Here is a 25,084-nt window from a genome sequence, read left to right on the forward strand (position 1 = left end):
CGTTGAGTTGCGGATGCTCACCTCAGCGAGGTCAATGAGCACAGCGCCTCCCTGTGAGTCTGGTCGGGAAAATCTGTCTGGGGTGGGCTATTAAATAGAACGACTGTATATCCTTGCTTTTAAAACACACATAACCGTAGCTAACTGTGTCGTCAGTTGTTTTTATATATGAAACTGCAATCCGCTGAGGATGTAATAGTTGCCAGAGTGAACAACAATCCTCATTTGGCTTTTTCGCCCCCACAAGGCAAGGCAGGCTGACATAGATACGAGCGAATCCCCGGGGGACGTGGATCCTGGTGGTAAAGATGTTTTTTAGCAAGCTTGGACGACATTTAACTCGTCAAGACACTTTTAAGTCGCCGATTTAAACCGACGATAACTGAGGTGGCTGCCTTCACGCTTCTCCTCCCATCAGCTAGCTGGCAATTAGCTGGTCAATACCCAGCTAACTTTAGCCTCGCGAGGGCCCGAATTCTGCTGCTTTGTCATCCATCTTTTGACTGATCAAGGTAATTTTACGAAATTCAATATTTGTAGTGCATTTAGCTGAACTGACCTGACCATAACGCACTTGCTAGCTATTGACCATTTATATCATTGGCACTGTCTGCTACAAAGCTATCACGTAAATAGATGATGCTGTTTAGTACAGTGTTTACTTGTTTATACAAAATAAGACTCATCTTTAATAGACAATTAGATTTTATGGGGCACTCCGGTATATATGGATTATGCACTAAATGAATAAAACTATTGGGACACTTCTAAGGTCTAAGTTATTGGTTACACTTACAATAACATGTATTTACTGTAATATTTTACACAGGAGATTGTACACAAGAGGTCTGTTATTTTAGAATATTTACTGAAGTAAAAAGTAGTCCTCCAAATTACTTGAGTATGAGTAAGAAAGTACTCCCCGAAAAACTACTCAAGTACTGAGTAACTGGTGATCTAAAACAATTAATTATTTTAAAAATTATGCAAATTTAGACCAAGACACCTAAAAGGTTTCGTGATGAGACCAAGATAAATAATTTCAAAACTTTTTCCCTCATTAATTTCACTTAACAGTATCATCTGTACAACTCAACTGAAAAGAGAGGAGAAAAAAGGTCAAATTGAAGTAATGTGGTTTCATAAGTGTGCACACCTGCCTATAACTGAGATGTTGCTATGTTCGTAATTAACCATTAACATTAAAACTCATGTTAAATGGGAGTCAACACACCTGCCACTCTTTCAAGTGCCAAAAGTGGTTACATTGGACTACTGTTGGAATGCTTAAACGGCAACCAAGGAGGAAGTCTTGCGGACAAACCAACAACAATCAATCATGCAAGCAATTATTGATAAGCAGTTTAGTTAGATACATAAATATAGCAAGCTAAATGTAGCTCAATATAATGCCATAGAAGTACTGGTTAGTCACAATATAAATACTCAAAAGTAAGAAGTATGTTGCATTACAACTTATAGTATAATTTATCCAACAAGTTACTTGTGTAACTGTTACGAAACAAACGTAGCGCGTCACTACCCACCTCTTTAAAGATACAGTGTGTACAAAAGTAAATAATCAAATATGTAATTCCACACAACTTTAGGCTTGAAAGTGATGGGAAAGTACCATTACACGCAATGTATTGGCTCATCTCCTAATAACCTGTTTATATCTTGTCGCCAGGAGGAGTATGGACTTTCCGAGCCACTTTGAGCAGATCTTCCAGCAGCTCAACTATCAGAGGCTGCATGGTCAACTGTGTGATTGTATCATCGTGGTGGGCAGCCGACACTTCAAGGCCCATCGCTCCGTGCTGGCGGCCTGCAGCACACACTTTAGAGCATTGTTCACAGTTGCAGAGGGAGATGCCAGCATGAATATGATCCAGCTGGATAGCGAGGTGAGAACCCTCGTGATAAATGCAGTGATAACTCGATGCTCCATCGCAAGCTGTTACGGGATCCTGGTTGACCTCTGATTTGGTAGGCAAATTTGAATTATACTTGAAAGGAATCATCCCAGCAGCCCTGTGGACAAATTGTTTGTTTGTCTGTCTCAAAATTCTGAGGTTCTGGGTTCAAATTGAGGTGTTTCCATGTTCACACAGGACCTTGTGTGGGCTTTCTGTACTCTAGCTTCCTCCCACATTCCAAAAACATGCATTTTAAGCTCACTGAAGACTCCTATTTGTTAATTTGTGTGAATGTGAGTCTGAATGGTTGATTTTTAAATGTTAAACCTATGAATTTTTTTATTTGGATCAACTGTGACTATTTTAATTTTTTATGTTCTCATTTAGAGCATGGATGCTAGGATTCCTTTAGAATTTGTTGTACAAATGATCCTGGTAGAAGCAGACGCGATCATGAGGTTTGACTCTGGACATGACATTCAAAATGAAGAGGCCCTATTTTCCCCCCTAGAGTTGTCAGGCGATCTATAAATGCAGGGTCACAAAAAATCAACCCCCTCACCCAGTTGCCTAGGGTAGAACACAAGCTGTTATGTGATTTAAAAAAACAAGAACAAAAAAATGAAAGTTATTTAAAAAAATAATAATAAAAAGTGATAGTTTATTGTCCAACATGTGGATGACGTTTCAGGCATATTTTTCTTAAGAAGTTTGGTGGAACAAAAAATTAACAAAGATTTAAGGCGTCTGACTTTTGAGCTTCCATTATGCATACAAGCAAACAACAGCATTGTGTGTTTGCAGGTGGTGACAGCGGAGGCGTTTGCCGCCCTGGTGGACATGATGTACACATCCACCCTAATGCTAGGAGAGAGCAACGTGATGGACATCCTGCTAGCCGCTTCCCATCTGCACCTCAACAATGTGGTCAAAGCCTGCAAACACTACCTGACCACACGAACCCTGCCCATGTCCCCATCATGTGACAGACCCCCGCCTCACCACCAACAGGAGCAACAGAGGCACAGGCAGCAGGTGGCAGACTTGGTGAACCCCGCTTTAGCAACCAACGCTAACCTCGCCGCAAATGCCGCCACCTCAAAGTTGCAACGCTCCTTCTTGCTGCAGCAGCTCGGCCTCAGCTTGGTGAGTTCTGCTTTAGGCGGGATGGAGGAGGACAGGGTGGGCGGCAGAGTGGGGGAGCAAAGAGCCTCCTTCCCTATACGCCGCTTCCACAAGCGTAAAGCCTCCCCAGGCCTATCAGAGGAGAGGCCGAGACAGAGGCATCGCCCCGCTGGCCCGAACTTGGGGTTACTTTCGCAAGAAGGCGTGAATACAGACCGAGAGGAAGGTGCGCTTCTCTCGCCAGATTCCCACAAGATGGGTGACGATTCCAAACTGGATGCAAGCATGCTATGTGCCCCTCAGGATGATCCTCAGATGCCGAGCCAGTCAGACAGTGGGCGGTGTGAGGGGAACGACATGGGGATAATGCAAGGAGGGGTGGGCAAGGAGGAGGACATGGAGGACGGAGACCACCAGAGCAACAGAGTGAAGATCAAATCAGGGAGCGAGGGGGAGGAGGAGGCTGAAGAACCAGAGCAGAAGGTGAGTTTTGTTGTGTTTTGTTTTTTTCAGTTCAAGACTTAAAGCTGCTCTCTGTAACAATTTGGCCGAAAGTATCTTTAAAGCAGCCTTTTTAGTTGACCACTTATGACTGAAACATCTTCTAATTAGTTTATTAACACCTTAGCTGTTCACAATGGGTACTCCTGCAAGCCTCTGGCTAACTGTTTTCAGACTGGATTCGGGTTCGAATTCCCCGCCCTCTGTCTGCTGATGTGAAGTCATGTGCACATTGTTTACTGAAGAAGGGTGTGTCAGTTTCATTTTTCGTCAACAGGTGGCAGTAGCGATTCGAACTAGAATTTTCTGCGTTCAGTAGCTTTAAATAAAAAATGTGGTTCCTATCCAGGGCCATCTAGTGGTGAATAATGATATTACAGCTTAAAACTACAGTCAATTCTATTTATTTATTTATTCATCCCAAAAAGAAAGAAATTGAGGTTTTAAAGCACTGGTGAGCTTTTGACTGAGAAAGCCTAATAATTCGACCTAGCACTAAGATGACTTCTTTTTTTTTTATTGCTGAAAATGAGTGATTAATGTCTCATCTCATCTAATCTTTTGGAATTCGTACATCACTAACAATATGTAATAATCTATAAAATGTCGGCTTAATAGATTTCCTTTTGCTTAAATGCCCACTGCTCCTCTGGTCTCCCTCAGGTGCTGGTCAAACAAGAGCCGCTGAGCTCACCCGAGCCCGCAGACGAAATTAGTGACGTGACATCACAGGCCGAGCCAGTGAGCCAAGAGGATGAGGAGAAGGTGGAGCTGAGCCCCGAGAGCAGTGACCGCAGCTTCACCTCAGAACCGCAGCCCAGCTCCAACTCGCTGCTGCAGTCCGGCTCCCAGCTTCTCCTCAAGAGCAGCATGGCAGCAGGCGAAGGAGGTTTTGGGTGTAGTAACTCATTGAACAGCAAACCTGATTTCAGTATTTCCAGTTTCCTCGACCCAAAGAATTTCAGGAGTAATGGTAGTGGTGTTTTGATGGGTGGAGAGGATGACCTTCCCAACACCACCACTGGTGATGCTGTTGCTCATAACTTCCTGTTGAGGCAGGAGGCTTCTGGACCCCCGGGTTCGGCCCCATCCTCTTTGCTCCAGTCCAGTCCAATCAGCAGTGAAGGTTGTACCCGTTTTGGGAACAACTTACAGGCCGATTCCCTCTTCCTTCGCCCCCTTCATGACAGTTATGGCAACCCAAGAGGAAGTGGGGGAAGTGAAGGACGCGGAGGTGTTGATCCATTTAGTTTGGATTTCCAGCGCTCCAGTCTGGGGCTACACTCCCTGGGGCGACCCCCGCGGGGTGCCAGTGGAGCCACCCCCACCGTTCTGAGTTACCCCGGCTACAGGCGCATTGCCCCAAAGATGACCAACAGCATGGGGAGGGAGGAGGGCGGCGCACTCCAGGATCCCGCCTCTTCCTCATCCAACCTGGCGAGCCCCATGCTCCTTAATGAGAGTACAGGATATGACATGGCTAGCGGCAGGCCCACCTCTCTGCCGCCTCAGCTGACACGCGCCTCGGCAGACGTGCTGTCCAAGTGCAAAAAGGCTTTGTCGGAGCACAACGTCTTGGTGGTGGAGGGCGCTCGCAAATACGCCTGTAAGATCTGCTGCAAAACCTTCCTGACGCTGACCGACTGCAAGAAACACATCCGAGTGCATACGGGAGAGAAACCCTACGCGTGTCTCAAGTGCGGCAAGCGTTTCAGCCAATCGTCACACCTCTACAAGCATTCAAAGACCACCTGTCTTCGCTGGCAGAACAGCAACATGTCCAACGCTCTACTCTAAAGCTCTTGTTGTTTGCCGAGAAGGATGCTTGAAGCCTCTTGATCACAGCGCAACAAGATGGCGGTGATCAGAATCGTCTTGATTGGCCACGTATGTAAAAACACAGAATTTGTCTGTGGTACTATAAGCTACACTCGTATTGGCGCCCTAACTGTTTGTTGCAGTTGGATGTTGTCTTTTTTTTCTTTGTGGCAGCACCAAACCAGACTGTGATGGAGGACCGATTCAAGTATTGCTCAACAGCTCCTGTGGCAGGCCATCCATCACATTGTGAGCAGATGATAGAAGCAGGACTGGTAATTAAAGGATTTATTGATTCAACTCACACGGTTACACAATATAGCTCCCTGTTGATTACATAGTGGAGCTTGCAGCTGAGGGACTCGCTCAATCAGAAAGATAGGTTGTAAAATCAACTAAACCCCGAGTGGCAGGGAATACATTTGCACCTTTTCAGTCTACCGATGGGACTTCAACCCATTTAACTCTTAGCTACCAGGGGAATGCACCTGTCCGGTTAGTGTGTGGTATTGTTTAGGAATTATAATCACATCTTACTGGAAAATGCAAAGCGCACCTTAATTTGCATTCAGAAGCATGACTAGAATTTCTAGCCTTAAGTGTTACTGATGGGGATTGAAAACAAAGCAATGTCAGCCTTGTGTGAAAGAAAACTGCCATGCAGCAAGATTTCCGAAATGTAAACATCGACTATTTGTGAATCAATGTATCTTTTTCTTTCAGAGAAAGTAAGTGTATGCGTAAATGTTTACTGTACTTTATTTCAGTGCTCTTAAACGTCTTATGCATCTCATATTGTGCATGTGTTACGCAGACAAATCATTGCTTTTGTAGCAAATAATGATTCTGAATGTCTCCTTTTCACTACTGTTATGACTGTAGGTGGGCAGTTTAGTTTCAATCTGCTCTGCCCACTTTTGTGACATTTTATTAAAAAGAGAGAGGAAGGGAGAATCATTGACTTTTCAAAATTGTTTACAGTATGTGCACCGATTATATGTGTTAATGTATCTACTGTGACCAGTTAACTAATTGTCCAAGCCTTGTTGTTGCTTGTCCATCATTAATATCACGGAACCTTATTAAAAATTCTGCGCGTCTGTCATGTTGTAAATAGGAGCAGACTTGTTGGGTATAAATCATTTTCATGCAGTGTTACATACCATCTATAAGTGAGCCAAAATGGAGTTTAAAAAAAATGTTAATTAAAAAAAAAAAGCTCTACTTTTATGTATCACTGAGCGCTCTGCGAGAATTACACGATCATTTCTATTTTGCACCTTATTTGTACTGAGGAGTCCTTACGAGTGTGAGTTAGTTGGAAACCTTATCAAAAGCCATCTAAAACTTTACAAAAAAAATTAAAGATTAAAATGCTATATTAGCCATACAATGGTATATATCTATTGGTTGTTAACACAGTATTGTTTTTGTTTTTATATATTTAAAAAAAATAATAATAATGTAAACCCACCATTGTTGGGCTTTACAAATGCTGACTTAAGTCTTGTGTGAACACGTCCTATTAAAACTCTACCAACACAACTCACTAATGAACGGCTTCTCATCATTGTGACGTGATACTCTTCCTGTAAACACAAGCTATTTCAAAAGTACGCTAGCTGGTAAGTACGGATAGACCTTTGTGCCTACAGTTTTGCTCACATTTAACTTTACTTGAGCTAATAATTAGCTTTACTGATGACTTGATCGCCTGAGCAGTTATATTACACCTAACTATATATATGCTTAGTCCCATTAGAAAAAGGGCAAATTGATCAATCTGATTACTAAAAAGCTGTTGTCGATTGAGGCCAAACTGTCAGGATTTCTTGTGTTTGTTTCCTGTAATGTTAACATAACCATAAGAGGTCTTGTTGATTGTCAAGTCTATTCAGTTGTACATGCATACTGAATAAAAAAAATGAAAACAATGAAATATAATTGTGATATTTTTTATGAACAACTTTACAATAAAAACCTAATATGGGCGGCTTCAGTTTTTATTTGTTTTTTTCCCCCCCGCCAGTGTTGCTGAGCAGAACCAGTTCCAGCTCACAGTTTTAGTTCTTTGATCATTGGTTCACCGCGGAGGCCGAGCAGGAGGTTGTTTGCCGCCAGGGATGACATGGCGTTGCGGGTGCTGTAGGAGGCACTGGCGACGTGTGGCAAAATCACTGTGGGAGGAGAAAACATTAGGCACACGATTGTGGGGTGGACATTAACTATGTTGACTAAAATATCTGGGGATTATTTTGGAGTGTGTCTGGGAATTTTTGTCCATTACTTAGTGCATTTACATCATTCACTGCCATTGACAGCAATAGACGTCAAAAAAGAATTTGAACTATTTCTATTAGTTTAAATTTTTTTTCCCATTTTTGTTAACAAGAGCCTAGATTTTTTTTGGTACATTTAGAACAGATACAAAATTTGTGATTAATCGTTAATTAACTAGTGAAATCATGCGATGAATTACAATTACAAATTTTAATCTCCTGATGCCCCTAATTTTTAAAAATCTTTTCTTTTTCTTTTAATTTTTTATCTTTTTTTTTTTTTTTAGAAAAGATTATAAAAAAATATTGTTCTTTTTTTTCTTTTTCTTTTCTTTTTTTTCTGGAGAGCTCAGTATTGTTCATTCGGTAATTTTACCGATTTGACATGTCATCATTGCGCACTTTTTTTTTTCTTAATTTTTATTTTGTTTGTGGGTGAGTGTCTGCGTGTGTGCGTGCATGTGAGTGTGTACTCATTAGTTCACCTAAAACCTATTAAAAATCCCATACCGTTCACCTAAACCGAATACTTCAGAATCCAGCTAGAGTCGTGAGGTTGTCAGGAGACCCAAGGAAGGATCAAAGAAAGGAAAGTGAAATCCATCTTTTTTTCTTTTAATTTGTTATCTTTTTTTATTTTTTAGAAAAGATTCTTAAAAATTAGGGGCGTTAGGCGATTACAAATTTTAATCGTAATTCATTGCATGACTTCACTAGTTAACTCATGATTAATCAAAAAATTTATATCTGTTGTAATACAATTTAAAAAATACTAGGTTTTCATACTCTAGTTAACAAAAGTGGGAAAAAATGTTAAACTAATAGAAATAGTTCAAATTAATTTTTGAGGTCTATAGCCGTCAATGGCAGTGAATGAGTTAAAATATATATATATTTTTTAAAGTGTTTACCATGAGCTAATATTAATGGTGAACCCTGACGAGATGTGCCCCACTGTAGGTTTTTTACCCAACAGTTGCAGAATGGAGCCTTTCATCTTCATCTTAGTACCATGAATAGATCCTTCCCAACCTTGAGCCAAGGCTTATATTTTACATTGGAAAAATCTGACTGTATGCCACCAAAAAAATAATGCCACTTAAAGGCATATCTTTACTGAAATTGTGATGCCCTGGCCTCAATTTACTGGCAAATTGATGTGAAATTTTGCCTGTTTAGTGGAACACAAACATATTATTCTGCTGTATGAATGGGATAGCATGCGTTATGCTGGAACAGTAACAGGTTAACAGTTACAACAAACTTACCACAGTTTTTGAGGGTAAACAGTGGATGAGCAGTGGGTAGTGGCTCAGGGACGGTCACGTCAAGTCCCGCACCAGCAATCTGATTTGTGGACAGCGCCTCATAAAGGTCCTCTTGATCCACCACGCCGCCTCTGAAACAACAACAGGTGTGTAAAGAGAGAAGCTCGCTAACCAGGTTGACCGAAAGTGAAACAAAAAGCTGGGAAATGTTTGGGCCTTACCTGCTTGTGTTGATAAAGATGCAGTTTGTTTTCATCTTGGTGAAAAGGTTCTTATTGCAGATCTTATGTGTTTCAGGTGTTAGCGCACAACAAGCTAAGAGGAAATCAGACTGCTTTGCCAGCTCATCAAAAGACACTAGAGCAAAGGATAGATAAGTCGCACACGAGCAATTTGACAATATTCCATATTTTGAATTCAAAGTTAAAAGGCACCAGACTGGTTCTCACCATACTCCGCATTTATGCCACTGGCAAGGTCGGGCCGAGGGTCCATGTCTGTATAAATGAACTTTTTCACTTTAAAGGGAGCCAGACGTTCAGCGATTGCCACACCTTAATAACCAAACACACGCTGAATCAGACGAGTAGAAATATTTGTGATAGGTTGACGTGTTTATTGTCTGGAATTCTCACCAATCCTCCCCAGGCCTAAAATACCCACTGTGCTGTTGGCCAACTCATGTCCACATAGCCACAAAGTTCTCCAAGTCCCCCAACCTCCACTGAATCAAAAAGAGCTCAAGCGTTATAAAACAGCTTACAATGTTTGCATGGTGGAAATGCAAAAGTGTGTGTACAAATTACGTCTTGGCTTCGTCTGTGGCCTCGATAAGCCTCCTGGAAGTTGCTAACAGCAGAGCTACAGTCAGTTCAGCGACGGCATCTGTCAGAACGTCAGGTGTGTAACCCACACGGATTCCTCTGCATGGACACACAACCTTATTAACTCATTCACTGCCATTGACGTCTATAAACGTAAAAAAAATCGTGAACTATTTCTGTTAGTTTAACATTTTTTCATTTCATTTAATTTTTTCATGAAAACTTAGAGAAAAATTATTGGACATTTATAACAGATATAAAATTTGTGATTAATCGTGAGTCAACAATTGAAGTCATGCAATTAATTACGATTAAAATAATGTAATCGTCTGACGCACCTTATATTCATTTGTATTTTTTTTATTAGGGGCGTCAGGTGATTAAAATGTTTAATTGTAATTAATCACTTGACTTCACTAGTTAACTAACAATTAATCAAAAAATTATATCTGTTCTAAATTTACACTAAAAAAAATTCTAGGTTTTCATACTCTTGTTAGCAAAAGCGGGAAAAAATGTTAAATAGAAATAGCACAAATGAATTTCTGACGTCTATAGCCGTCAATGGCAGTGAATGAGTTAATAGAGCACTACTGTTATTATTATCATCAGCAGGAGAAATCTGAATTGGTTCACTGTGTCGTGCGTATGTGCCATGTTTGACTGGAAGGGCTGGCAGGGAATGAGTAAGTTTTTAGGTTTGGGCAATCAATGCACTTAATATAATATCGGACTACACTGCAAGTAGATAGTAGGGTTCCAATAGTTCAGTGCTCAGTGATCACCTTCTCTTGAGCTCCTCCAGAGAGAGGTGGTCAAAGCCCACAGACATGGTACTGAGGACCTTCAGGTTTGGACCTGCAGAAGCACAACCCACACATTCATGCATATATAAGAGTCGGTGAGATCATTTACAGTATATTGAGTGTGCAGCGGTCCTCAAACCTGCAGCATCCAACAGTTCAGCATCAATCTTCTCGGTCAGCACACAGAGGAGGGCATCAACACCTTTGACCTTTTGAAGAAGCTCCTTCCTCGGTACCGGGACATCATCAGAGTCCCATTGTTCAAACTGCACTCTAGGAAAATGCAGATCTTGATTATTCCATTGCAAATATCTTTTACAAAACAAAGTTAAATCAAACAAATTAAGTCAAAATAATATTTACTATTTGTATGGTATGTCTTTCTGTTACAGTCACTGTATGCGGAGATACCCTTTAGTCTACATGTCTTATCTCACCTATCTGAATGACAAACAGCACCCCTACCCCACCCCCCACTAACCATTTACTCCAGTTTGCACTAGTGTTGCTCCGATACTGCATTAAAACTGTGGTATTGGTACCGGTGAGTACTAACAAGTAACATGCCGATACCATTAATTCCGATGCTAATATAGGACTTTGGATGCAGCATCTTGTGTCTTGCTCGTGCACAACATTCACTGATGTGTGACATGTTCACTGCATGTCGAGCCAAGATATCCTATTGGCCATTGAATGCTCTGAACCAATGGCAGGACAGCTTTTTCATGTTGAGTGGGAAAAAAAAAACTTAGGTAGCGGCATCGAAATCGGTATTGGGGGCCAAAAAACGGTATCGGAACAACTCTAGTTTGTTTGCACTTTGTGTTACAATTCTTCAAGGTGCTATTTGGTATCAAATGTTGACCATTTGGAATATTCCACATAGATACAGTAGCAATAATTTGATAGGATGCTGGGTCACTCACTGTCCAGATTCGTGGAGAATCCTCAGGCCCTCTGGTGGGATCTGGCGGGTGACATACACCCGAGGTAGAGTTGACATGTCCCTCTGTAAGAAGCCTACTGGTGCCCTAGAGAGAGTCAGCGGCTTGACAGCAGCCCGCTGGAGCTGACGCAGTGCCACGCGACTCCACCACATTGCCAACAGAAAGTAAACTAAATGGGAGGTGACAGTCGGAGAGATGGCGGTGGAACTTTGAGGTTGTGTACCAGCTAAGTGCAGACATTGGCCTCTGGTTGAGTGGGAGGGGCCTGCAGGTCACTGGCCAATATGATTAGAGGGAGGAGGACGTCTCTAAAGTCTGAAGGTGACGGAGATTGTGTCATGTTTTCAGTATTAAGCAATATTATAGACTAATTGTATTTGACACACATACATTGCGCTACTAGGTTCTGTTAAGAACAACGTTTGGCTTGCTTCTCCTGTACATCAGCAGTCCGAATGAGGGTCAGACTCAGAGGGTGATGTAAATGTTTCACTTGATTGTTGAACTTTGCTTCTTCAAACAGGAAAGATCCCAAATTCCAAAAGTCTGCCCATAACTCGGTTTGCAGTCTTACTTGAGCCAACAGAACACACATAAACCAAAACATGAATCTGCTTTATTACCTGTGCCAAAACGTTGCTCTCTTTACATAAATAGATAACATATAATACAACACAAAAATATGATTTAACTAACAAAATGCATATAGTTGCTGTAGTACACTCTTGTGCATTTTTACAGCAGTACATTTTTTATTGCGCTATTGTTTGTTGTAAGCAAATGAAAAAAATGTTATGTACTTTTGCATTATTGTTTTGTCACTTAACAACAAAAAAATCCATAAAAAAAGGCTATGTGATAGTACTGACAATGCATTTCCTAATCAATAAGATAACAAAAGCTTATTGACGTGAAATTAAAAAAAATACATACAACTGAGAAAAATAAATTCAATAAAGCAGTTATTGAGGTCTGAGAATTTAATGTATTTTAAATGTCGAATCGTTGTTTATAATTTGGGAAGGAAGACAAACATGTTTTGAAGTTCAAAGTTATTGATGTTTGGACGTTTCTAAAGGCGTTTAAAAAAAAGTATGTTATGCGACAAACTGATCACGTGATCTTGGTAACCCGGAAACGTTCCAAATTTCCAACCAATCACAACCATTTACTCGCCACCGCTCCTCGCACACACTGACAAGTCTCTACGTATGAAAGATTTCCTCATTTTAACAGTTTTAACAACGAATATTATCTTATTCTTTCGGAAGTATCAACCCTCGATCAATTGCCTCTTTCGGTAGTGAGACTATATGAATTATGTTTTACCACTTTCAACTAATTTACGCATGCCCCATGTCGGTGCTCTTCACCGGTACCAGACACTGGCACGATGATAGCTAGCTGCACTTACTTACATAGAGTTTTTATATTGTATTGTTCAACGCTTATTGTGTGTTTTTGTGTAAACAGGGGTTGTTTTGATAGTCTGCTCTGTGAGTAATTATATGGTAAATGCCACTTTTAACGACAACTACAGTTATCTGACATGCAGTCAGTTAGCCATTCAGCTATAACCACGGTGCGTTGTATTTGTGACAGCTCATCTGCTCACTCCTCTGTGGTTTTATAGGTCGCATTGTTATCGCTCAAGAAGTTGATTTCCCACCCTCTTCCCCTCCTAGCATGGCTGAAGACTCGATGGAAATCGATGACTCTCTTTACAGGCAAGTGGTGTCAATGTCTGTTGATGGGGATCCTCATTACCTCAAAGCTAAGGTTAAGGAGTGGGACATTTGGTACACAATTGCTAAAAACAATGTCTTGGGTACCTACGGTCATATAAAAAGCATATTACTGTACTAATCCTTTCCCCCCTCCTCTGTCCAGTCGTCAGCGCTATGTGTTGGGAGACAGTGCCATGCACCAGATGGCTCAGTCCGCAGTGTTTCTCAGTGGATTGGGAGCGCTGGGAATAGAGATAGGTATAGTTTTGCATTATTGCAATATACACTCGCAACATTAGGTACACCTGCACAATTGTGAGATTGTATTGGTTAGCACCAATGCAAGCGCTGTGTCAAAGATTCTGCCTTACAGCAATACGGCTCATTATTATTTATCATCACTGTGGATGTTTTTTACTAACAACACTGCATCCTTCTGATAGTTGTGCGGAATATTTTGGTTTTTTTAAAGGAGCTAGTTGATTTTTATCATTATATTGTGGTAGTGCACCCAATGTGTGTCCATTGCGTCTACTACATGACAAGCAAACGGAGATCTGACGATAGGCATGTTTGTTTTCACAGCAAAGAACATTGTCCTGGCTGGTTTGAAGGTAGGTCCTCGCTTAACATTTAATATGGGCAATCTTGTGAATAGGGCAGCCTCATGCCTCAGAGTCAGTAGGTTCTGCATGGGTCCAAAATAAATCTTCATTCAAGCCTACCCATGTGGAGTTTGCATTTTCTCCCACATTCTAAACATGCTAGTTAGGTTAATTAAAGACAATTAATTATATATATGTATGAATGTGAGTGTGAATGTTTGCCTATACGTGATATGTACTGGATGTTCTGTACGCACAGGCAGTCACCCTCCATGACACAAAGCAGTGTGAGACCTGGGATCTGGGCTCCAACTTCTTTATTCACAAAGAGGATGTGTTGAGCCAGCGGAAAAGGTAATAAGCATCAGCGATGAGCCATCTAACTCTTCTCATACATCACAGTGGGGTACAATACATCAGTGCCGATCTTGAAAATCCTTTTATGTCCTTTCAGGTCAGAGGCGGTTTGCCCTCGAGTTGCAGAGTTGAACCCTTATGTCCATGTTGACACATCCATTTCTGCTCTGGATGACAACACTGATCTCAGCTTTCTCCTAAAGTATCAGGTACGTTAGTTAGGGGTGTACCAAAAAAAATCGATTCTCATTTAGTATGATTCAGAATCGATTTTAAATGTACCAAAATCTATTTTATTTAAATTATTTTATACTGTCTTGCCTTTGTCTGTGTGTGCCTTTATTTGGAGCGCTGTTCATGTTGTATCCGGTTAGGCCACTGAGGGGCAGTGTGGTTCCACGCGGTCTAATACACTGTTAAGTTGTAGCCACATTAGAGAGTAGAAGGAAAAAGTCACGATCAAGTTATTCAAATAAAAGGTTTTTTTCAGCGTGGCGCAGTTCTTTTGAGTGATAAAAGTGCCGCGAGTAGCGCGCTAATTAGCATTAGTGAGTCAGACTGGAGTAGATCATTACAATTCCTTGCACGTCTATAGATTGAAGCATAAATCATTGTCAATCAAATCATTTTGAAGCAGAAATCGTTCTTAATCGAAAATCGATTCTGAATCAAATCGCAGACCCAAAAATCAGAGCTGAATCGAATTGTGAGACATTCAAAGATTCCCACCCCTAATGTTAGTTGAAATGTGCAGGTGAAGTGGAAAGTCCACTGTATAAGAGTAGGATGTTCACCAAGTATATCAATAAAAGACTGCATCTGTTGCAATTGGTATGTTTAATGTCTGACACCTCTTTGTTTTCTAGTGCGTGATTCTAACTGAAGCCAGACTGAGCCTTCAGAAGCGAGTGAACGAGTTTTGCCACTCACAGTGCCCTCCCATCAGAGTAGGCCTTCTAAACGCAAACGAACAACAACGGATGTCTGTCCTTCTAATATAGCAGTCTGTGAAATGTTAATGTGAATTATACTGTCTCGGCAGTTCATTGGCTGTGACACGTACGGAATCTGCGTGCGGGTGTTCTGCGATTTCGGAGAGCAGTTCGAAGTGTCCGATCCCACAGGGGAAGAACCCAAGGAGATTTTCATCCAAAGCATCACTCACGTGAGCAGTTAACACTTTTCGACCAAATATTTCGAGTGACTTTGAAGCTGGATTTTGAGCATCGGTGCACGCCTATTGTGGTTACAAACCATTGGAGAAAGATTTTGTTTTTTATTTGAATATTTTTCTTCTCAGGAGAATCCTGGCGTGGTGACCTGCCTGGACAACCAGCCTCATGGCCTCCAGACTGGCCAGAGTGTCGTCTTCAGAGAAGTCAATGGCATGGTGGAACTCAATGGTACCTCAAGACAGGTTTCAGGTAGTTATTTCTGGCAAGAGTTTTTTTTTTTTTTTTTTTTTTTTGCTAAGGTGTCATGATAGTGAAGATAAGTGAGAAATTGATGTTCTTTTATTTGTGTCTATTGTTAGTTCTTTCCCCTCACAGTTTTACAATAGGCGACACATCCCAACTACAAGCATATGCACATGGCGGTTTCTTTGTCCTTGTGAAAACCCCAAAGATATACACATTTGTAAGTCAAAAGCATCTAATAACAAATAATGGTTATTACTTGAGGAAAAATGTGTTTTTGTTTTTGGTTCTGAACTTATCAAAAATCTTCTAGGAAACACTCGAGAGACAGCTGTGGGATCCTCAGGTCTTGACTCCAGACTTCAGTAAACCAGAGGTGATTTGAACAGCGGCTGCCGGGGTTTTAAAGTAGTGTAGAAAACAACTTGTAACCTGTTTTTAGTTTCACAGAAACACAATACCCTTTTTTTTTATGCTTCAAAATATTGGTTTTAGTGTTCCCTGCATTTTTGGTCATTAACTTCTCCCCAAAAAGGTTTACAATTGTCCATAAATGCCACAAGATGGTGGCAAAACATGACTTCCAAGATAAGCGACTTCTGGAGAATCAGTTACAAAGTAAATAGAATAGCAAAAAAAAAAAAGAAGCAATTTGTAAAGGTTAAACTGCGAATATGTGAGGGCCCACTGTAGTTATGACTTGAAGTAAAAGTTGTTGCTGCTGCCTCATCGTTATTTACCCGCCACCTTCCCATCAGGCACCGCTACAGATCCACGCTGCCATGTTGGCTCTGGACACCTTTCAGGAACAGCACAATCGACTTCCCAACACTGGGTAATCCAAACCTTTTCGCCTGCCTTTTTGTATGGAACACATTTGTGTGTGTGTGTGTGTGTGCTTAAAGGCTTTGTCACATTAATTCATGAACGGTTGTACTTTCTGCCACCAGCTGTTTACAGGATGCTGAGACTCTACTGAAGTTAACCGAGGAAGTGAATGCCACACTCAGGAACGCTGTGAGTTCCTTTTTTTTCCCCCCCCAACAATGTTGAAAACAAATGTTTAGCAAGTTTCATGCCATTCATATAAAGAAAAACGTTTCGAATTTTAGTAGCGTCACAAGGGCGACGTTGCTCTTCTTGGCCCTCTGTTTAGGCTCGTGTGAATGCCGAGTTGGTGCAATGGCTGGCGAGGACGGCGAGGGGGACCCTTCCTCCATTAGCGGCCGCTGTAGGAGGCATTGCCAGCCAGGAGGTTCTTAAAGCCATCACAGGGAAGTTTGCACCCTTGCAGCAATGGGTAAGGCCACACATACCTCACGAGGATTTGGCACCGTGATAAGATATTTGATTTCTTCTTGATGAGTTTATTTGTCTTTGTTGTAGTTTTATCTCGATGCCATTGAGGTAGTAAAGCCACTTCAGTCTCTGCCTGCTGAAGAGTTTCTACCTCGGGGAGACCGTTATGATGGACTGCGAGCTTGTATTGGTAAATCGTTGTGTGGGGAGCTGCACAAGCTCAGGGTCTTCATGGTAAGTTTTATTAAATAATAAAAAAAATGCTAGATCACTCTTATTTAGATGAATTTAAGATGCCTCCCTTGCAGGTGGGCTGTGGTGCCATAGGCTGTGAAATGCTGAAAAACTTTGCCCTGCTCGGAGTGGGATTGGCTCAGAGCTCGGGAGAGGTAGACACGTTATTTCTCCTGCTTGCTTTTAACCACATATTATATGACGTGCAATGATTTTTCTTACTGTCTGGAGAAATGATTTCACATTTGTCTTCAGGTGTGCATCACAGATCCGGACCTCATAGAAAAGTCCAACCTGAATAGACAGTTTCTTTTTAGACCACAGCATATACAGGTGAGGTGATCATTGCAGTCACTCTTCAGTGTTTTTCATTAAAAAAAAGACTTGTGTTTAATTTTTTTATGATTTATTTTGTTAAATGTTTTATTTCAGATTTGTTTATATTCATAAATATATAAACATAGCTATCATATTTGTCATTATTTCACATTTTTATTTGTAATATTGTTTATTTAAGTACAGTGGTACCTGAGTGTCCAAATTACGAAGAAAAAAAAATTGGATTTACGAGCATTTGCTAGGTAGATTTTATTTTTGCTTGATTTGAGTTGAGGGCCAAATTTTTAGTTTTAAACATGCTCCTTAGGGGTGTGCCAAAAAGTCGATTCTTATAAGAATCACAATTCTCATTTACTATGATTCAGAATCAATATAAAATGTCCCAAAATCGATTTTATTTATTTTATAGTGCCTTACCCTTGTTTGTGTGTGTTTTTATTGGGAGTGCTGTTCATGTTGTCCACACGCTGTTTTGTGGAAAATTCAAAACTTAATAAAAATAAATAAATAAATTTTAAAGAGCGAGAGAGGCACTTAATGTCTCCCATTTGTCATTCTGTCTTGTAAAACAGACTGGAGTAGATCATAACAATTATTTGCACATCTATAGATTGAAGCAGAAATCATTGTCAATCACATTTTGAATCAAAAGTCGATTCTGAATCGAATCGCAGACTCAAAAATCAGAATCGAATCAAATTGAAAAAGTCAAAGATTCCATCCCTAATGCTCCAGATGCGCCAAAACTCAAGTGGAAGTGGGAAAAAAATGGTGCAATTAAGCCGTTGCATGTGGGCAAGGAGAGCCCCTGTCACCAATGCACTTTCAGCAATTCAGCAAACTGACAGTCAAACACACAAATAGAAAATAAGAACACGTGCAAGGAGCTGCTGCTGGCTGCCACTTCACACCACAATACTCAAAACGCAGACTACCCGACTTTACAGTGCCTTATGCGACTCACGAGCACGCTGACAGTAATTGCACTTTATAAAACTACAGCTGTTTTATACCTTTACATTCATTACAGTTATGTGTTATGTTTTTATACAATACAGTGATATTTTTCTCAAACAAGGGGGGCAAGAGCGGATTAATGGCATTTCACTCCATTTTAATTAGCAAAATGTATTTGATGTGTGAGTAAATTGAGTTATGAGCTTGGTCATGGAGCAAATTCCAGTAATTTCTGCACCATAAGCCGCTACTTTTTTCACTTGCGGCTAATACAAAGGTGCGTCAGATCACAAGGGGGCGCACTATAAAGGAAGCGCAAGAGCGTCAGGCAGAGCAAAACAAACCAAGTGAGCCCAAATACAGTAGGAGAGACAGAATGAGAGCGAGACAATTTGCGTCCTCTTTATGGAAAAGAAAGTAGCGGGAACCCGGTGCGGTAACATCGAAACACCTGCGGCTTACAGTCGGGTGCGGCTTATATGTGTAACAAATTCAAGTATTTTCCGAATTTAGCTAGCGCGGCTTATAGTCAGGTGCGCCTTATAGTCCAGAAATTACTGTAAACTTGTAAGTAAAGGAACCACAGCATCAAAAATATGTTCATCTTATTTGTACAATCCATGTTAAAGTGGAGATGTTTCATAAATGCCAACTCGACACTAAGCTTAAAAAAAAAATTGTTGTTTTTTTTTTTTTCACGTCAGAAACCAAAGAGTACGACAGCAGCAGAAGCCACTCTGAAGATCAACCCGGAGCTGCATTTGGACGCCCACCTCAACAAGGTATGTCCTGCCACGGAAAGAATCTACAGTGACTCCTTCTACTCACGCCTGAACCTGGTGGTCACTGCGCTGGACAACGTAGAGGCCCGGAGATACGTGGACAGGTGGGTTCAAAACAAGCCTGCATCCTCAAGTCGTGATTACATCGTGTTCTGTCGTAAATAATTCATCATCATAATAATACAATTGAATGATTTACATTCTTTATTTGACTGGTTTCAGCCGCTGTGTATCCAATCAGAGAGCACTCCTGGACTCTGGGACCATGGGAACTAAAGGACACACAGAGATCATTGTGCCAAATTTGACCGAGTCTTACAATAGCCACGTGAGTAGACTTGCAGAGTCACACACTTCCTGCAAATTCGTATTTTTATCAATGATGAGCAGTGAATGAATGAATGTTGGACTCCGTTACCTTTGTTCACCAGAGGGACCCCCCAGAAGAGGAAATCCCCTTCTGCACCCTCAAGTCATTCCCTTCGGTCATAGAGCACACCATCCAGTGGGCCAGGGACAAGGTAGACCCCCCCCATCAGAATGAATTCCCATGTTATACCTAAAAATGCTGTTTGTTAATCCTGTTGCCCTGATTTCTTCTTTCCCATCTAGTTTGAGAATGCATTTGTCCAGAAGCCCTCCATGTACAACGCTTTCTGGCAGACACACACGTCAGCTGAATTTGTGCTACAGGTGCAAACATTTGTGTTTTATTTTTAATCCACACAATGAAGTGTTTTTTATTTTTTATTTATTTATTTTTTTTATAAATAATAATGATTCCTTTACATTTGTGTACAGAGGATGCAGGCGGGCGAAAGTTTGGAAGGCTCATTCGAAGTCATTAAACTGCTTAACAGACGGCCCCATTGTTGGGAACAGTGCATAACCTTGGCTCGGCTTAAATTTGAAAAATATTTCAAGAGAAAGGTACTTATTTATGTAACACTTTCAGGCAGCCTAAGCTGTCACAAAGCGCTTACAGAACACATAAAACATTATTAACAATAATACAGTCATAACAAAACCAGCAAATCTTTTGACCATTCCGCTAAGATTTTGAATGAAATGTTCTCTTCATGCAGGCCCTGCAACTTCTGCATGCTTTCCCACTGGACACAAGGTTAAAAGACGGAAGTAAGTTCTCAACAAATTCCCATCCATCCATCCATCCATTTTCGTGACCGCTTATTCCTCACAAGGGTCGCGGGGGGTGCTGGAGCCTATCCCAGCTGCCTTTGGGCACCCTGAACTGGTTGCCGGCCAACCCAGGATTCCAAATTCCCGTACAAAAAAAAATATGATGCACTTGGCAGCAAAACACACCTCTATCTCTGTTTGTCAGGTTTATTTTGGCAGTCCCCCAAAAGACCGCCAGCTCCCATTGATTTTGACTTAAGAGACCCCCTGTGAGTAAACTGCTCTGACGCCACTGCTTTTGCGTACTGCACAACTCATCTTACTTCACTGCTCCGCTCTTTCCTTTCAGGCACTTTACCTTTATTGTCAGCACGGCCCGGCTCTTCGCTGGCATTTATAATATTCCTTACTCGGAGAAGGTCAGTCGCCGACTTACATACATGCAGAGCGCCCATTGCACATATATCAATTATTAAAGTGGAAGTCAACCTTAAATATTTCTTGACAATAATATGATACAGCACTACAGTATATATTTTGCACTTTGTACGTTGTTTGTATGTAATTTTGACTTGCTCTGTTTTATTTTATGGGGACTACAAATGGTTCGAACCACTTCATTGTGCTGAATTTGGTGCAGCCATCTTTTTAACTCATTCACTCCCAGCCATTTTCACTGAAGCAACCCCCTTCGCTCCCGGCTGTTTTATTGGATTTTGACTGATTTTGCAAGGCCCACAGAATATATTCTGTTCTATTGCTATAAAAACATGGAACCTACCAAAAAGAAAGAGTAGAGTCTCTTCTATATTTCTATCTGTTTCTGTTTTGCACCAATTAGCATTAGAATATAACTAAGTTTCATCATTATTCACAAATCAATTTAAAATTTGCAACATGGCCCTGGTTGATCTCTTATACTCTGCTGCCACCCGCGGGCCGTTTTGTTTTTAATAACTACCATGGCTTCAAGCTTTCTTTTCAGTTCTGAGGCTCCATCAAAGCCTTCTGTATGCTCTAGCATAAAAAAACCATTAAAAAACGTTTAAATATGTCTTTGGGAGCATGGTAATATTTAAATTAGAACGTATTCATACGTTTTGGGGAGCAAATGAGTGAATGTTACTGCGCACTGTCCTAAAAAACTAAACTCAAACTCATATGTTATATATGACCTCACTAGTCTAAACATGACATTCTGATTGATATTACATTTGTGGAATATGAGTTATGAAGCAAAATCCAGCCGTTTTTGTCCATCTCCATTTTGCCACTTGCTGTCAACTGAAGATGACATCACAGTTGCTCAGGACTCAGCCAACGACGTTGTTACCTGAGCCCTGAGCAACACTGATGTCATCTTCAAGTGGCAAAATGGCCGCCCCCTGAGATGGATAAAAACGGCTGGATTTTGCTGCTTAACTCATATTCCACTAACGCAATATAACCAAAACGCCACATTTAGACTAGCGGGGCTGTATAGAACAGATTATTGTCCCCCCCCAAAAATTTGAGGTTGACTTCCCCTTTAACATTGCATCGTGACATAGGAAGGTTCTTATACACATGCTGCTTCATTGTTGTTCTTTCATTCCTCGTTCAGGATGTTTGTGAAGAGGCTGTGGCTGAAATGCTCTCCCGTGTGAAAATCCCTGAATACCAACCCTCCGTCAAAGTATGCTTCAATGTCACATTTATAGATTTTTGGTATTTAGTATTTTTTTTTACCATAACATCTCATGTTCACAGTGTATCGAGACAGACGAGGCGGCAAAGAAGCCTGATCAATTGAAGATGCCGCTAAGCAGTGAAGAGGAGCGAGCAGCCATCAGGCAGCTACAGCATGCCATTGCCGGCGATTGTGTCAAAGCAGGTAACGCCCAAGGAAAACAGCTCATTTGGCTTGAACTGCCTTCAAGTGATTTGAAGCATTGCATTTAGTGCTTTTCTGCCAACTTCAGAACTTATTTTGAATGTTGCCTTTTGTTTTGCTAAAGCAAATTGGAAATAATTGATGGTAATATTAGAGCAATATCAGCCAGCCTTTGTACAAAATGAATACGGATCCAATAATGACAGTATGATGGCGCGTTGACATGTAGATCGGTTACGGATGTCGCCGCTGGCGTTTGAGAAGGACGACGACAGCAACGGCCACTTGGACTTCATCACGTCGGCGTCCGCCCTCAGAGCCAAGATGTACTCCATCGAGCCCGCCGACAGATTCAAGACCAAACGCATTGCCGGCAAGATCATCCCTGCCATCGCCACGGCAACAGCAGCTGTGGCTGGACTGGTGAGAATGACGGCGCGATACGTTACATCCCATCTCGAAAGACTATGAAGTTATATTGCTTAATGGAGTCGTTTGATTTGCTTGATTGTAATCCATTCGATTACTTGTTGTATCGTAGGTGGCCCTGGAGTTGATCAAGATAGTTGGAGGCTTTGAATTTGAGTCTTTGAAAAACTGCTTTTTCAACTTGGCCCTCCCTGTTGTGGTCCTCACTGAGCCAGCAGCTGTTAAAAAGGCAATCATCAGGTAACGACATCTGTATTTTTAGTGACATACATGAAGAATTATTTTTAGAATCACTTTCTATTGATTTTTTCAAAATTTTCAGGTCTTTTTTTTTTTGGTTTAAAATAATAAGCACAAACTCACAAAATTGAGAGAGAAACGATTTGCATTGGCCTGCAACATTTTATATGCCACTTCTACAGGGTTAACAGTCTAATGAGATCCAATATAAGCGAGCTGTATCCAAAATTGGCCTCTGCAAATATGAGTTTAAATGCATGGACGGCGACGACACCTCATGCATTTTATTATGAAAATGCAGTGGTGCCTTGACATAAGAGTTTTTCATAAGAGCCATTTGGCTGATTTGTAATTTTTTTATCTCAAGATACAAGCAAAAATGCGTGTGTTTCAGACTACCCACTGCTTGATGGCGCCAGCAAACTTCACAACATCTAACTAACATCAATTCACATTGACTTCCTTGCAGTGCAAGGACAATATTAGTTTGTGACATTTTTTTTTTTATGCCGGTCATTTGCATTTCCATTCATTTCAACGTGGAACAAACAAGTGATTTGAGATAGAGAATGTCATTACATTCTCATGATGTGTCTTTCAGGGACAACATCTACTTTTCCATCTGGGACTGCTGGACTATCAGCGGCCACGACGACTTCACCTTGTCTGACTTCATGAATGCAGTCAGGGTGAGAAACACAGACTCAACTAGTTGTTGTGCCGCTTACTTTTATTCGGATCTCTATGCAATGTTTTATGTGCTTTTCTTTTCCTATTCTAGGAGAAGTATGGAATCGAACCCACGATGGTGGTCCACGGTGTGAAGATGCTCTATGTGCCTGTGATACCAGGACACTCAAAGAGACTAAAAGTGACGTGAGTGCTGAAAACATTTGATTTTATTTCTTCAATCTTGATATTTATTTATTTTTTTTACTTTTATACAAACAAAATTGTCAGTGGCAAGTAACTTAACAAAATTGTCAGTGGCAAGTAACTTAACATGATTGCTGTGCGTCGTGCAGTCAGTCCAGCAAGTAATTTATTTGACATGGCAACTTTGCTGATCAGAGGAAAATCACTCCACTTACTTTCAATGAGTTGCTATTTTTTAGTATTCTAATATTTCCAATGTATTATTGCGCCATCTTTTTTCTTTTTGTGCATGCAGGATGCAGAAGCTGATCAAGCCGTCGGCGGGCCGCCAATACGTCGATCTCACGGTATCGTTCGCTCCGGAGAGAGCCGAAGAAGACGACCTCGCCGGTCCGCCAATCCGGTACTTCTTCAGCCGCGATGAACATACGCCCTGACGACGTCCCGCAACGTGTCTCCTTCATGTACGCCGTCGGAATGACCAGGAAGTGGTCGCAGCACACACTCCTCCTCAGCCTTGGTTCCTGGTTTTCTTGCCTCTGATCCAACCAGAGGAACATGAAGGTTCCTGGGTAGCACTTAACTAACTGTATTTGTGTACATACAGTATGTTCTGTCTTGTGTTTTTTTTTTTTTACTGTGACGATAAAGTGGACAGCGCCGCTTGTGTTGATGCCTTAAGACCCCTTTTTGTTTGTGGTACTAAAGCCAGTAAAAAAAAAAAAAAAAAAGTGTGTTTACAGAATCATTCACACTTCATACACAGCCCCTATTTTCTCATTAAGTTGTTGGCTATTAAGGATGGTGAAGTTTAGTTTAGAGGTGTAATGTATAAAAGAAGAAGCCAACATCGATGCCCATTACTTGTCTATTTCAACAAACTTAACCTTTAGCCACACTTGTAACTAATGTTTCATCATCGGCTTTCCTGCACTCACTTCTATGCTTAGTGGTAGTAGTTGTAGATGGACTTTTCACTCACATCTGGGATCATTACAAGCAACGTTTGAGATTTTTTTTTTTCTTTCTGGATTTCTGTTTTTCTGAGTGTGCTGATTTTGCATTTATTTACTTCCTGCTGAAGTCCTTAAAGTGTGTTACACGTCGTCTCTGTTGGAAGCTTTCTGACAAGTAAGGGATTGTTGAAGAGAGATAACATGGCCACCTCCACACTTTCAAAAAAAAAAAGAAAAAAAGTCTGTTCCACAAGATTATTTGCAATAAAAGTCCCCAATTGCGAGTCAAAACTGTCAAAGAGCAATGTTGATACTGTTAGTTCTTGTGACATAATAAAAATGTGAGTTTTCAGGCTGTTAAA

The 25,084-nt window shown here is 41.0% G+C and overlaps 3 protein-coding genes across 9 annotated transcripts; 2 read left to right on the plus strand and 1 right to left on the minus strand.

Annotated features, from left to right (window-relative positions):
• The first annotated feature begins 8 nt into the window (after window positions 1–8).
• Window positions 9–7,356, plus strand: zbtb5 (zinc finger and BTB domain containing 5). 4 transcript variants are annotated; one of them, XR_013294888.1, is made up of 5 exons: window positions 22–512; window positions 1,691–1,907; window positions 2,724–3,527; window positions 4,209–5,432; window positions 5,538–7,356. XR_013294888.1 is itself a non-coding variant. In XM_077571444.1 (5 exons), exons 3-5 carry the CDS (start codon window positions 1,698–1,700, stop codon window positions 5,340–5,342), a joined length of 2,148 nt encoding a protein of 715 aa, XP_077427570.1. In that variant the 5' UTR covers window positions 22–302; window positions 419–512; window positions 1,691–1,697; the 3' UTR covers window positions 5,343–7,356. The 4 variants fall into 4 exon arrangements, 3 of the variants coding, with proteins under 3 accessions (XP_077427571.1, XP_077427570.1, XP_077427569.1); XM_077571444.1 differs by having other exon boundaries at window positions 22–302; window positions 419–512; window positions 4,209–7,356; XM_077571445.1 differs by having other exon boundaries at window positions 9–53; window positions 4,209–7,356.
• On the minus strand, window positions 7,351–11,709 carry grhprb (glyoxylate reductase/hydroxypyruvate reductase b). Its single transcript, XM_077571448.1, has 9 exons — window positions 11,470–11,709; window positions 10,680–10,813; window positions 10,520–10,592; window positions 9,717–9,833; window positions 9,546–9,634; window positions 9,360–9,464; window positions 9,132–9,267; window positions 8,911–9,041; window positions 7,351–7,540 (listed from the first exon to the last, which is right to left on the minus strand). Exons 1-9 carry the CDS (start codon window positions 11,640–11,642, stop codon window positions 7,419–7,421), a joined length of 1,080 nt encoding a protein of 359 aa, XP_077427574.1. The 5' UTR covers window positions 11,643–11,709; the 3' UTR covers window positions 7,351–7,418.
• A 117-nt stretch (window positions 11,710–11,826) lies between these two features.
• uba6 (ubiquitin like modifier activating enzyme 6) lies at window positions 11,827–25,084 on the plus strand. 4 transcript variants are annotated; one of them, XM_077570672.1, is made up of 32 exons: window positions 11,827–11,965; window positions 13,124–13,217; window positions 13,381–13,475; window positions 13,803–13,831; window positions 14,082–14,176; window positions 14,277–14,388; window positions 15,046–15,126; window positions 15,222–15,344; window positions 15,480–15,603; window positions 15,714–15,817; window positions 15,911–15,973; window positions 16,356–16,432; window positions 16,548–16,614; window positions 16,754–16,897; window positions 16,984–17,130; window positions 17,205–17,285; window positions 17,386–17,463; window positions 19,131–19,312; window positions 19,431–19,536; window positions 19,640–19,729; window positions 19,821–19,901; window positions 20,010–20,138; window positions 20,294–20,345; window positions 20,554–20,617; window positions 20,698–20,767; window positions 21,952–22,023; window positions 22,098–22,221; window positions 22,451–22,644; window positions 22,763–22,890; window positions 23,492–23,579; window positions 23,672–23,766; window positions 24,062–25,084. In XM_077570672.1, the coding sequence occupies exons 2-32, from the start codon at window positions 13,177–13,179 to the stop codon at window positions 24,201–24,203; spliced, it is 3,078 nt and encodes a 1,025-aa protein (XP_077426798.1). In that variant the 5' UTR covers window positions 11,827–11,965; window positions 13,124–13,176; the 3' UTR covers window positions 24,204–25,084. The 4 variants fall into 4 exon arrangements, with proteins under 4 accessions (XP_077426798.1, XP_077426797.1, XP_077426800.1 ...); XM_077570671.1 differs by lacking the exon at window positions 11,827–11,965 and adding an exon at window positions 12,652–12,790; XM_077570674.1 differs by lacking the exon at window positions 11,827–11,965 and adding an exon at window positions 12,664–12,699.

The sequence above is a fragment of the Vanacampus margaritifer genome, chromosome 7, assembly GCF_051991255.1.
Source record: "Vanacampus margaritifer isolate UIUO_Vmar chromosome 7, RoL_Vmar_1.0, whole genome shotgun sequence".
NCBI lineage: Eukaryota > Metazoa > Chordata > Actinopteri > Syngnathiformes > Syngnathidae > Vanacampus > Vanacampus margaritifer.